The sequence below is a fragment of the Meriones unguiculatus genome, chromosome 8, assembly GCF_030254825.1.
Source record: "Meriones unguiculatus strain TT.TT164.6M chromosome 8, Bangor_MerUng_6.1, whole genome shotgun sequence".
NCBI classification, from domain to species: Eukaryota; Metazoa; Chordata; class Mammalia; order Rodentia; family Muridae; genus Meriones; species Meriones unguiculatus.
The window spans coordinates 115021007-115035759 of record NC_083356.1 but is presented as its reverse complement, the minus strand read 5'-3'; the positions used below and the strand labels follow the sequence as shown (position 1 = coordinate 115035759).

At 42.1% G+C, this 14753-nt stretch overlaps 1 protein-coding gene across 5 annotated transcripts in view; it reads right to left on the bottom strand.

The window, feature by feature from the left end:
* The window catches only part of Znf385b (zinc finger protein 385B), a 383942-nt gene that overhangs the window by 279210 nt on the left and 89979 nt on the right, over positions 1 to 14753 (bottom strand). For 4 of the 5 annotated variants that reach the window (XM_060390400.1, XM_060390401.1, XM_060390399.1 and 1 more), the window contains exons 2-3: positions 5891 to 6042; positions 4932 to 5261 (exon numbers count right to left, since the gene is read on the bottom strand). In XM_060390400.1, the coding sequence (XP_060246383.1) occupies positions 4932 to 5259 (328 nt within the window). In that variant the 5' untranslated portion in view covers positions 5260 to 5261; positions 5891 to 6042. Of the gene's footprint in view, positions 1 to 4931; positions 5262 to 5890; positions 6043 to 14753 lie in introns of those variants that run through there. The other variant, XM_060390405.1, reaches the window with a different exon arrangement.

Sequence of the window (14753 nt, the reverse complement as noted above, 5' to 3'; positions counted from 1 at the left end):
ATCCTAACTACCCACTTAAAAGTCGATATTGTGGGATTTACCTGTAACTGCAATGTTGGGGTGGTGGGGTCAGACAGGCACATCAGAGACTCGTTGGCTAGCTTGTTTATCTGACACAGTAAGTCCCAGGTTCACTGAGAAGCCTTGCTCCCCCGCCCTGGCATGCCGAAAGGTGGGAACAGTAGAGAAAGACACTCAGTATTGATCTCCACACGTGCAAACATGTGAGTGCACATGAGCACGTATGCATGAACCCTCTCTCCCCAGACATTAATAACTAAAATCAACTCAGTAAATGCATATGGGCTGTTTCTGGACTCTACATGATTTTGATCTAAGTGTCTGTTTATCCATTACAATCACGATGTCTCGATTATTTCAGCTGTCAGTCAGCCTGAATCCTGGCTAGAGATTCCTCATGGTTTATCTTTGTCAACATTGTTTTAGCTGTTCTAGATTTGTGCTTTTTCCACATTAATTTTAGAATGCTCTTGTCTATATTTGATCCAAAACACTTGTGAAATTTTAGTTGGACATTTTATAAACATACAGATCAATTCAAGACCCTTGACATCTTAAATATGTTGAGTTCTAATCCATGGACATAGTACATACCTCCATCTGTTTATGTCTTTGGGCTATTTCTTTAGTATTTTATAATTTTAAGCATACAGACGCTATACATGATTGTAAAAGATATGGCTGCGTATTTCATTTTACTGGAGTAGTGTTTATGGTACTGTTTTTTTTTTATATAATTTGGTTTCTATGCTTTCATTTTGGGTATATGTCTATGTGATTTTTCTGTGCTATTCTTACATAACCTTGCATAGATTAGCTCTAACAGCTGCTTTATAGATTCTTTGGGATTTTACACCCATCATCGTGTCATCTATAAAAAGAAACTAATCCTTTTATTTCCTCCCTTCTAATCTATGCGCTCTTTGTTTATGTTCTTGTTTTATTTCAGAGTCCAGTACTCCCAGAACTATGTGATGAATTAGAGGCATTACAGTGAAGTCTTTATTTTGTTCTAGACCCTAAAAGTTAAACCTTCAATCTTAGAGCATCAAGCCATAGGCATTTAATAGATTATTAAATTTAGATAATTATTTTTATTAAGTGTAATTGATATTAGAATTTATTGAATATTTCCAAGAAAAATGATGCTTTAGTTACTATAAGCACATGAGTTTCCTTCCTTTGCTGATATGTTAAATTAACTTGATTGATATTTAATATACAGATCTAGCTTTATTTATATACCTCAAAGTTCCTTGGTCATATTTTTATACATTTCTGAATTAAAATTGTTTATATTTTGAGAAAGTTTGATTCTAGGTGCATGGTGCATAAGTGATATTATCTGATAGCTCTCTGTTTTTTTAATATTTTTGTCTGCTTCTCATATCAGTGTGATACTGGTCATATAAAGTAAGCAACAAAGTTTCTTCCTCCTGTATTTTCTGGAAGAGATCAGGTTAGACTGATGTTAATTTCCCTTTGAATGCTCAGCAGAACTGTCCGTGGTCCCCAATCCCACCCCACAAACCCCAGCGCTCTAAGAGTCCCGGGTGGGGGGGGGGAAGCAGCCAGTTCCTAAATGGTTATCAGGTAGGACAGCGTTATGATGCCCCTACTGTTTCCCCTTTAAACAGGAGGTGGCAACAGACCCTGCCCACACATCAGTAGCTAAAGCCACCAGGGCAGTAAACCACACTGAGCTGCTTAAACAAGCCCAATTCACAGCTTCCTGCTTGCCGAGGCTAGATGTCAGGAACAGAGGGGTGTCAGGTGAGCCGGCTGCTCCCAGTGCTCTGAGGGAGGGACAGCTTCAGCCTCAAGTTATAGTCAGCGTTTTTCTCCTGTGTCTTGTCACCGTCTCTTCTCCTTGGATGTGCGCTCCTGTATTCGGGCTTCTTTCTTTAAGACAGTAAGCAATTTTAATTTTGAAGGAATCAATGGCTTAATTTTAACTGAATTGTTACAATAAGGACTGTACTTCCCAATAATATCCTGCTTTCAGAGCTAGGACTCTTAAAACAGAAGGTTTTTGTAGTTGTTTGGGGGTTTTGATTTTTTTTTTTTCTATTCTTTTACTTCTGAAGGAAACAGATTTCAACTCACCATACTTTCCAAAGTTAAGCAATAATGAGCAAACATAGGGGCACTGGTATTTTGTTCCTTGCTTGAATTCACGTGTTGCCCTTGAAACTGCCAGCCTCCCCTACACTACTTGAGCAAGAAAGAAAAACCGCCCCCCAAAACCTGCTCTCTACTTGTCTGGATCCCATTAATTGCAAATGCTTAAGATGAACTCTGCAGATGCCATGAAGCTCCGTGAACCGGAACTTAGGAGAATGGAGGATACCGTTTTATCAGTACTACAACAGTCTGGGAAGACAGAGGCACACACAGTTGAGGAATAGTGCAATTTGCTCCAGCACCATGCACCTAGAATCAAACTTTCTCAAAATATAAACAATTTTAATTCAGAAATGTATAAAAATATGACCAAGGAACTTTGAGGTATATAAATAAAGCTAGATCTGTATATTAAATATCAATCAAGTTAATTTAACATATCAGCAAAGGAAGGAAACTCATGTGCTTATAGTAATTAAAGCATCATTTTTCTTGGAAATATTCAATAAATTCTAATATCAATTACACTTAATAAAAATAATTATCTAAATTTAATAATCTATTAAATTCCAGCTGAGGGCAAGCTGGAAGACTCAGCCATCTCACAAAGGCCCCTCAGTGGCCAAAGAACGACTTTTGGACAGCCAGCCGTGACTCGTAGAAACAGCTGAGACAGACAGCAGGCAGCAACTAGGAACAGCACTGCCACTTCGGCAACTCGAAAGGAGGTCACAGCACTCCATCTTCCTCGCCACGTGCCCATCTCCAGGGCTGAGAGCGGACTGAGGCAGAGCAGAGCGACAGGGACTGTCCCCATCTCCACTCTAAGCTCCAGGGACCATGGAGCTAACTCTTCATTTACATTAATACGATTGATGTTTTATAAATAGGACATATTCTGCCTCATCAAAGAGACCAATGCACCAACCAAGGACCACGCATGGAGAGGACCTAGACCCCCTGCCCAGATGTAGCCCATAGACTCAGTCTCCAAGCAGGTTCCCTAGTAAGGGGAACAGGGACTGTCTCTGTCATGAACTCAGGGGCTGGCTCTTTGATCACCTTCCCCTGGGGGGGAGCAGCCTTACCAGGCCACAAAGGAAGATAACACAGCCAGTCCTGATAGGCTAGAGTCATATATAAGAGGATGAGGACCTCCCTTATCAGTGAACTAGAGGAGGGGCATGGGAGGAGATGAGAGAGGAAGGGTGGGACTGGGAGGAGACCAGGGAGTGGGGTACAGCTGGGATACAAAGTGAATAAATTGTAATAATTAATTAATTAAAAAAATTTTAAAAAAGAGTCCGTCTGAACAGAAGGCGGGAAGTTACGGGTGGAGACCAGACCGGTGCTGAGAGCGCTGCTGCCCAGCAGGGAACAGCAGTGCGCTGGATCAAACCTGAGGGAGGCGAGCAGGACAAAAGGGACCTGATGTCGGGCTGGGTGTTGACTGAGTGGAGGCTCACAACAGTCAAACCTTTGCCGGGGCCACCCACTAATTTCTGCTGTGCCACCCAGCCTCCTAGGACAGAAACTTCCGCCTGTCAGCAGGCTATAAAATTAGATAGTTTTAAGTACTAAGGTGACTGTAGACATTTGGACTGAGAGGAAATTCTCAACCCATAACTCAGCCTATTTGCTTTCTGACTGAGGTATCAATTTTTAGCCTAACACTAACACATTCTTAACATGAAAATACAAGCATACGCATGCTTCTGTGAACAATGATAATTATCACTACAATAAATGAGTAGAACTGGAAAGTAACTTTTGCCTGTTGTAAGTGTGTACCTTATATCACTGTGTGATGAGCACTGATTAGAGGAATTAGTTTAATGAAGTTAAATTTACTTCACTAGGCAAAAACATGGTTGCATTTCACTCTAAATACAAAAGTTGTTTTGTCTTGTTTTGTCTGCAGCACACACACATTTCCAGTGTGGAGTCAGTGTGGACCAAACCAATACGCCAATAACTGGCATACCTGTGCTGCCTCATTTCATGCTGAAGCCATGTGATATGAACACTGCCGGACGGGTCTGAGAATTCTTCTGCCTCATTTAGGGGGGAACATTGCTTCTGGCCAAAGAAGGCCCACCCTGAGTGGGAACCTTCTCTAGAGATAACGGTAAAACTGGGTTCTCTCTAGTTCTGCCAGATGAAGGCAGCGCTGAGCAGCGCTGTGGAGGAGCAAAGGAGACAAGGTGAAGGAGTGAAGAGACAGTTCAAACACGGGGGCAGAGGGAGCGGTGTGAACTCTCAGGCTTCTGCTTTTCCCTTCGGCTTTTTTCCTGCCTGGGAACTCAGAGGGCATGCTTGACGGCTTGCACGGGGGCCTGCTCCGGCTGTCAGCTCCCCCACAGCCCTGCTGGTGCCCTCTAAAGGAGTAAGGGGAGCCTAGGCATTAGAGTAGCTTACAGAATCGTGGGACGTCAGAAATGCAGCTGTAGCTTTTCATGCACCATCAAGTATCTTACCCAATAATAGAGAGTAGATGGGGAAAGCCTGGTTAAACACAATGTAAGACAATATGGGAAGAGAGTAAGTCCATGGCCCAGTGTATTTGTGTGTGCGTGTGTGTGTGTGTGTGTGTGTGTGTGTGTGTGTGTATGTGTGTATGTGTGTATAAATTCTGAGAGCAAACAAACATTCTCCTAGATCTCACCTGTAGAGAAATACTATGGTGGTAGCTCTAAGGTGGCCAGTGCCTTGTTCTAAAACCTCCAATCTCTGTAGCAGAACAATTTCCCCCAAAAGGCAGTGGTGCTCCAGGGCCTGTGTCCTACCTGTGCTGCTGTTCGTGCCAGGGCCAGGGCAAGGGCTGGCCAGCAGTGGCCCCGAGGCCTGGGCCGGGGGTGGAGGCTGCCCATCGCTCAGCTGCTTGACCCGCTTCCGGTGCGACTTGCCGTCATAGTGGACCTGCGCCTGAGCTGCAGAGTTGAGCTGGATGTTGCACACGTCACAGAAGGAGAAGAGGATCTTCTTCTTCTCTTTCCTGAACTGGTCCCCAGGCCTGTCGCTCTTTAACCCCTTTTCTTCAAAGCCCCGGAGGAAGGTTGCCATATTCACAGTTCCATCTTCACGAGGGTCGTCAGGGCTGAAGGAGTACTTCATAACTGAAAGAAAAAAATGCCACAGCGGTCTATAAATTTATATGTGCTCTCTCTGCTTCCAGTGCAGGTATAATTCATGTTTAATGGTTGGCTTCAGCAGATTTGGTCTTCAACAAATCTGAAGATTTTACAACTCTCTACCCCCTTTCCTATTACTTCTCCCTCCCTCCATCCATTGAACTCCTGCCTACCCATAAGATCTTAGCTTAGCAGTGGCCTTCTCCAGGGAGCTCATTCTGAACCCAGAGAGAGGACATGGCCTGGCCATGTGCACCCCAGACCTACACGGCTTCCTTCACAGAACCAGTCACAGCCTCCCTTCCATGCCTAAGGAATTCTTTATCAATTTCCTCCATTAAGTATGATCTCCGTGAGGACAGTAGCCTCATCTCCGGGTATGTCTTAGGCCTACAACTATACAGAGTGGACATGTAAGTTATCTGTTTATAAAAGGAAGGAATGTCTGGAACCCCAAAACTGTCTCAAAGAATATGTGAAGACAGAAATGAACATGAAGAACACACGTGTACACAGACATGCACGCACACACATATACATTTGAACACATGCAAGCAGACACAGGCCAGAGGTAGGGCTGACAAAGACGAAAGCACAGTGTGGCAACAACTTACACTGAATTGTGTTGTAAACGCCCTTTGACAGACCAGCTGGCTGGAATTTACACGTACTTTCTTGTAGATGTAATGAAGCAAACTGTTGGTCAGCTTCCAGGTTAGTCCATAAATACCAATTTAATCTTTGCTAGGCTTGAAGTGTAGAGCATCTGGAAGAAAGAAAGAAAGAAAGGCGAACACTGTAGTGAATCGACAGAGATGTTAAAGGGTAAAACAGAATCTGACATAATCTTATTTTTAAATGCTGCTACTTTCTTTCATTTGTCAGAAAACAGGAACATGTAGAATTATATCCATCCTAAGGGATTTTAAAAGAAACTTTTAGTTCCTTTCGAACCTCAGTTAACAAAAGTGACCTTGTCTTTTTATTTATTCGTTTGTTTATTTATTTATTTATTTACTGTTCGCTCCTGCCTTAAAACAGGTAAGTGTTCATTTCAGTCGATCCCAGAACTGCTGGCATCTTCAGGCTACCCATGCGACTGTGTCACTGTTTTGTTTCTTGGGTTGATGAGGAGAAGGCCACTCTTGGTGAGGATGGGGGTAAGGGGTGCGCAGGCACGGAGACAAACACCTGTAGCCCCACCCTCTTCAGCTCAGGGCCAGGACAGGCCACACAGCAAAACACATATCAGAAAAACAAGATGAAAAGAAGAGCAAGGGCAAAAACTTAGGCAGCAAGAAATGAAATGTGGCTTGAGGAGGAGCAGGCTGAAGAGGGTGGGTGGCCATGAAGGTTAGAAAATGAATAGTCATGGCGGAAGAAGATGGCGGCGGCTAGTGTGCACCTTAGCTGAAGGGCAAAGGACCCGCAATGCCTAAATTGGTGAGTGAAGGGGCTGTTCAACCCTGAACAGAGTCATCTAGACTTCCAGGAAGAAAGAGACTAACTAGGAACTGAATCCATCTAGAATCAGGTCACTGCAGACTCCTCCAGGAGGAGACACCCTGGGAGCTGAACTCTAGGCACTTCTCCATATCCAACTCCCTATTCCCTCTTTGGAGGAGGCAGAAGGCGGCCAGCAAAACCCTCCACAGACCACACTGTACCCCAGCCCCAGCGAGAGCTGCAGCTTCCACCAAAAAAGGCCCGAGATCTGGGGCTGAGAAAAACCAATCCTTTTGGGCACTCCCCTGAGAACGCAGCAGCAGAGCTGAAGGATAAAGAGGTGCACAATGGCTCACAGTGCCTGGACCCCAATGCTGCCAGCTGCTCCTAGCAAACAAACTTCAGCTCGGGATCTGGGACTGCAGTCATTCAACACATCCTGACACTCTCCCGGGTCCAGCGCAATAAGGTCTAGAACCAAGTCCTAGCACCGGCACCCCCTCCCCGCAGCCCCTGGTAGAGAAACCCCCAGCTCAGGATTGGGGACTGAGAATTCCCAACCCCTCCTGGCACTCCCCTGAGAGTGCCACCATAAGCTTGCCCTAGCGGAAGGTCAGAGAGGCAGCCTGCCACAGCCCACACCACCCCCTCTCCAGCGCACCCAGCGGCCCCTGGCAGAGAAACCGAAGTTCTGGATCTGAGGACACTCAACCCTACCTGGTACTCTCCTGGAACCGCTGAAAAATGCGCTAGGACCAGGTGGCTTCTGGCAGAGAGATCTGGGCCCAGGATCTGGGATTGAGGACACTCAACCCAACTTTTTCCCCCGTGCTACCCCATAGCCACCATAAACCTTCCCTGGTGGAGGGGAAGGTCAGAAAGGCAGCACACAGGACAGGTGGACACTGAGTCCTGCTGCTACAGTGCCACAGAGCTGACTGTGAGCCTACACCCTCATTTGCCCCAGCAGGATCAAGTCAGAGAGTAGAAAACAAGGGGAACCCCAGTGCAATCCAACTGGTCCTGCAAGGGAGTGAGTGAGCCAAGACTCAGGGCCTCTCTACTAAGCAACCAGACAAGAGATCCCTGCCACCCACACCCCTAGTGTGGGCACCATAGGGATTCTTGGGATAGCGACCCCAACACTGAAGCCTCTGCCTTGCGGGACTACCAGTGAAATCCAGGCAAACAATCCCTGGATCCCAGACAGAGCTGCATAATAGTGGCCTGCAGGGCACTGTGATAGTCAGGGAATCCACGCATGCACACTGCGCCTGCTAAAAGTGCACGCGAATAGCGCCATCATCACATTCCTTACTTAGGCAAAACTGAAACCACAACGCACACTCCCAAACCAGTGAACCTCTCTCATCTTCCTGAATAAACAGTCCAGAAAACAGAAAGAGACAATCTTAGCCTGAACTACAAACTCCAGAAGCAAACAGTCAGGGTTATAGATAACCAGATGGCCAGAGGCAGATGTAAGAACACACCCAACAAAAATCAGGACATTATGGCTTCACCAGCAACCCCACAAATCAATGGACACTTCAATTCACTAGATACACAAGAAAACGACTTTAAAAACTATGTTTTTCCAGCTATTAGAGGCCCATAAAGACAAAATGAACAAAGCTCTCAAAGAAATAGCCACAGAAATTGAGATGAACAAAGAGGAAATAAATAAAACTCTCAGAGAAATAACCATGAAAATTGAGGCAAACAAAGAGGAGATGAACAAATTTCTCAAAGAAATATCTACACAAATGAAGGCAAATAAAGAAGAAATGAACAAAGCTCTCAGAGAAATACAGGCAAATACACCAAACAAGTAGAGGCACAATTAGCAATTTATAGAGAAGAAACTGACCAAAAAATAGAAGCCATCATGGAAAGACAAGAATCCACATACACATAGATGAAGAAAATGGTGCAAGACATGAAAACAGAATTAGAATCAATAAAGAAAACACAAATAGAGAAAAACTTGGAGCTGGAGAACATAGAGAAAAGATCAGGAACTACAAAAGTAAGCATCACCAACAGAATACAAGAGATGGAAGACAGAATCTCGGGTACTTAAGATACACTTGCAGAAATTGACACATCTCTCAAAGAAAAAATAAAATCAGAAAAGTTCCAAACACAAAACATCCAAGAAATCAAGGACACCATGAAAAGACAAAAATCTAAGAATAATAGGAGTAGATGAAAAAGAAGACATCAGGCTCCAAGGTCTGGAAAATATTTTCAAGAAAATTATAGAAGAAAATTTTCCCAACTTAAAGAAAGAGATGTCCATAAACATACAAGAGGCCTACATAACACCAAATAGACTAGACCAGAAAAGAAATTCTTCACGTCACATCATAGTCAAAACACTGAATCTGCAGAACAAAGAAAAAAATTTATAAGCAGCAAGGGAAAAAGGCCAAGTAACATATGAAGGTAGACCTATCAGAATCACAGCAGATTTCTCAATAGAAACTATGAAAGCCAGAAGGGCCTGGACAGAAATCATGCAGTCCTTAAGGGACCACAGATGCCAACCCGGACTACTATACCAGCAAAACTTTTAATCAACATAGATGGAGAAGTCAAAATATTCCATGACAAAACCAAATTTAAACAATATCTACACAGTAACCCAGCTCTACAGAAGTTACTAGAAGGGAAACTCCAACCCAAAGAAAACAACTACATCTAAGGAAACAGAGGAAATAGATAACTACACAACAACAACAACAACAAAATACAGGCAATGAAACTCAGCAACACCACCAACCCCACATCAAAAGAAAGTAACAATTGTTGGTCACTAGTATGTATCAACATCAATGGACTCAACTCCCCAATAAAAAGACGTACTAACAGAATGGTTGCAGAAACAAGATCCAACATTCTGTTCCATCCAAGAAACACGCCTATGTAACAAAGACAAACACTAACTCAGAGTAAAGGGCTGGAAAAATGTTTTTCAAGCAAATGGTTCCAGAAAACAAGCTGGAGTAGCCATCCTAATATCTAATAAAGTAGACTTTCAACCAAAATTAATCAAAACAGATAAAGAGGGCCTCTATATTCTCATCAAAGGAAAAATCCACCAAGAGGACATCACAATTTTGAACATCTATGCCCCAAATACAAGAGCGCCTACATTCGTAAAAAAAAACATTATTAAAACTTAAATCACACATTGATCCTAATACCTTAATAGTGGGAGACTTCAACACCCTACTCTCACCAAGGGACAGATCAACTAGACAGAAACCAAATAGGAAAATAAAGGCACTTACAGAGTCCCTAAATCAAATGGACCTAATAGATGTCTACAGATCTTTTCACCCAAACTCAAAAGAGTACACCTTCTTTTCAGCACCTCGGAACTTTCTCCAAAATAGACCATCTAGTTGGTCACAAAACAAGCCTCAACAGATACAAGAAGATTGAAATAATCCCTTGTATTCTATCTGACCACCATGGACTAAAGCTGGACCTCAACAACAACAGAAATAACAAAAAGCTGACACACACATGGAAACTGAACAACTTGCTACTCAATGACAGCTGGGTCAAGGAAGAAATAAAGAAATAAATTAAAGACTTCCTAGAATTAAATGAAAATGAAGGCACAACATACCCAAATTTATGGGACACATTGAAAGCAGTGCTCAGAGGAAAATGCATAGCTCTAAGTGCCTTCAAGAAGAGATTTGTAACATCACATACAAGCAACTTAATGGCCCAACTGAAAACCCTAAAAAAAAAAAAAAGAAGAAGAAGAAGAAGCAGACACACCCAAGAGGCACAGACGGATGGAAATAATCAAATTCAGGGCTGAAATCAATCAATTAGAAACAAATAAAACTATTCAAAGAATCAATGAAACAAAAAGCTGGTTCTTTGAAAAAATCAAGATAGACAAACCCTTACCCAAACTAACTAAAAAGCAGAGAGAACCTATCCAAATCAGCAAAATTAGAAATGAAAAGGGTGACATAACTACAGACACTGAGGAAATCCAAACAATCATTAGGTCATACTACAAAAGCCTATATGCCAAAAAATTTAAAAATCTGAATGAAATGGACAATTTTCTTGATAGATTCCATCTACCAACATTAAGTCAAGATCAGGTAGAAAGACTGAGTAGCCCTATATCTCCCAAGGAAACTGAAGCAGTCATTAACAATCTCACCTCCAAAAAAAGCCCTGGGCCAGATGGTTTCAGTGCCAAATTTTTACCAGACCTTCAAAGAAGTACTAACACCAATACTCCTCAAACTATTCCACAAAATAGAAACAGAAGGAACATTACCAAGCTCATTCTATGAAGCCACAGTCACCTTGATACCTAAACCACACAAAGACCCAACAAAAAAAGAGAACTTCAGACCTATCTCTCTTATGAACATTGATGCAAAAATACTCAATAAAATACTGGCAAACTGAATCTAAGAACACATCAAAGATATCATCTACCATGACCAAGTAGGCTTCATCCTAGGCATGCAAGGGTGGTTCAATATATGGAAATCCATCAATGTAATCCACCATATAAACAAACTGAAGGAGAAAAACCACATGATCATCTCCTTAGATGCCGAAAAAGCATTTGAAAAATCCAACACCCATTCATGTTTAAAGTCTTGGAGAGATCAGGGATTCAAGGAATGTACCTAAACATAGTAAAGGCAATATACACAGCAATCCTATAACCAACATCAAACTCAATGGAGAGAAACTCAAACCAATCCCACTGAAAACAGGGACAAGACAAGGCTGCCCACTCTCTCCATATCTCTTCAACATAGTACTTGAAGTTCTAGTTAGAGCAATAAGACAACTAAAAGAGATCAAGGGAATACAAACTGGAACAGAAGAGGTCAATGTTTCACTATTCGAAGATGATATAATAGTATACATGAGCAACCCCAAAAATTCAACCAGAGAACTCCTTCAGCTGATAAACACCTTCTGCAAAGTGGCTGGATATAAAATTAACTCAAAAAAATCAGAAGCCCTCCTGTATACCCAAGACAAAAGGGCTGAGAAAGAAATTAGGGAAACAACGAACTTCAAAATAGCCACTAATAACATAAAGTACCTTGGAGTGACTCTAACCAAGCAAGTGAAAGACCTGTAAGAGAAAAACTTCAAATCTCTGAAGAAAGAAATTGAAGAAGATAACAGAAGATGGAAAGATCTCCCGTGCTCATGGATCGGTAGGATTAACATAGTGAAAATGGCTATTCGGCCAAAAGCAATCTACAGATTCAATGCAATTCCCATCAAAATACCAACACAATTCTTCATAGATCTTGAGAGAAAAATCATTAACTTCATATGGAGAAACAAAAAACCCAGCGTTTCCAAAACGATCCTGTACAACAACAGATCATTTGGAGGCATCTCCATCCCTGATCTCAAGCTGGACTACAGAACAATAGTAATAAAAACATCATGGTATTGGCATAGAAATAAAATAGTGGATAAAAGGAACCAAATAGAAGACCCAAAATTAAACCCACATACCTATGGATATTTGATTTTTGACAAAGAAGCCAAAACCATTCAGTGGAAAAAAGACAGCATCTTCAACAAATGGTGCTGGTCCAACTAGATGTCTACATGCAGAAAAATGAAAATAGATCCATATTTATCACCCTGCACAAAACTAAAGTCCAAGTGGATCAAAGATATCAACATAAAACCAGATACACTAAATCGGTTAGAAGAAAAAGTGGGTAAGACATTGGAACTCATTGGCACTGGAGACAACTTCCTGAACAGAACACTAACAGCACAGGCTCTATGAGCAACAATTGATAAATGGGACCTTATGAAGCTGAAAAGCTTCTGTAAAGCAAAGGACATAGTCATCAAAACAAAATGACAGCCTACAGACTGGGAAAGGAATTTCACCAACCCTACCTCTAACAGAGGGCTGATATCCAGAATATATAAAGAACTAAAGAAATTAAAAAGCAGCAAATCAAGCAATCCGATTAAAAAATTGGATACAGAGCTAAATAGAGAATTCTCATTAGAGGAATACAGAATGGCAGAGAAACACTTAAAGAAATGCTCAATGTCCTTAGCCATCAGAGAGATGCAAATCAAAACAATCCTGAGATTTCATCTGACACCCACCAGAATTGCTAAGATCAAAAACTCAAGTGACAACACATGCTGGAAAGGTTGTGGAGAAAGGGGAACCCTCCTCCATTGCTGGTGGGAATGCAAACTTGTACAACCACTTTGGAAATCAATCTGGCACTTTCTCAGACAATTAGGAATAGTGCTTCCTCAAGATCCACCCATACCACTCCCAGGCATATATCCAAAAGCGGTTCAAGTACACAACAAGGACATTTGCTCAACCATGTTTGTAGCAGCTTTATTCATAATAGCCAGAACCTGGAAACAACCCAGATGTCCCTCAGTTGAGGAATGGATACAAAAATTGTGGTACTTTTACACAATGGAATACTACTCAGAAATTAAAAACGAGGAAATCATGAAATTTGCAGGCAAATGGTGGGACCTAGAAACGATCATCCTGAGTGAGGTATCCCAAAAGCAGAAAGACACACATGGTATATACTCACTTATATAGTCCTATAAGATAGGATAAATATATTGAAATCTATCTACCTAAAGAAGATAAACAAGAAGGAGGACCCAGGGTATGATGATCAATCCTCACTTAGAAAGACAAATGCGATGGACATTGGACGTAGGAGAAAACAAGTAACAGAGGAGCCTACCACAGAGGGCCTCTGAAAGACTCTACCTAGCAGTATATCAAAACAGATATTAAGACTTATAACCAAACTTCCGGCAGAATGCAGAGAACCAAAAAAAAGGGGGGGGGGAGTTAATACGACCTGGAGAGGGCAGGAGTTCCACAAGGACCAAATATATCTGGGCACAGGGGTCTTTTATGAGACTGTTTCTCCAAACAAGGACCATGTATGGATGCAACCTAGAGCCCCTGCTCAGATGTAGCCCTTGGTAGCTCAGTATCCAAGTGGGTACCCTAATAAGTGGAACAGGGACTGTTTCTGACATGAACTCGATGGCAGGCTCTTTGACACCCCCCCCCACACACACACACCCTGGAAGAAGCAGCCTTGCTAGGCCACAGAGGAGGACTTTGCAGCCAGTCCTGAAGACACCTGATTAACCAGTATCTGATGGAAGGGGAGGAGGTGGACTTATCAGTGGACTTGGAAAGGGGCAGGGAGAAGATGAGGGTGGGAGGGTGGGATTGGGAGGGAGTGGGATACAGCAGGGATACAAAGTTAACAAACTATAACTAATATAAAAAAATAAAAATAAAAATAAAGAAAATGATTAAGATTCCAAGTGTTCAAATGTAAATGATGATATACAAAAACAGACAGGTAATGTATATACAGTTGGAACTCAAGTATTTGTAAGGAAATCCCAAAAATAAAAATGCTATGGAATTGAAAAAAAATGAATAATCATGACCCATACTAACTTGAGATAGATCTTTGTGTATGGGATAAACTCGGGGGGTTAAAACATTTTATTGGCTTTGGGTGATTATTTTATCCAAGTTGGGGTTGGGCTTTCTGGAAAGGAAGGAGAAATGAAACACAAGTTCATAAGTGGTTGTTCACAGGCTGAATAATAAAAATTCAGAAAGGGTGTGACCACAAAGACATGTTGATTCAACAGGCAACACACCAAATATGTCTTATTTGTACACACATATCAGCTGTGACGACAGTTCACATCTTGCTTATGTGACGCACAAAACATTCTCGGCCCATATTCTATTTTACCTGGTACTACCTTTTTAAGGGACTCTATAAGACTTTACCTATTTCTTTCTGCTTGATCAGTTTTCTTCCTTTAAACCTACACAAACAGGCTGGTGAGATGACTCAGCAAGTAAAGGCCCTTGGTGCCAAGCCGAACAAGCTAGGTCAATTCCCAGGACCTACGTGTTGGAAGGAGAGAACTGCTTCCCACCTCCACACTTGAAATGTGTCATGC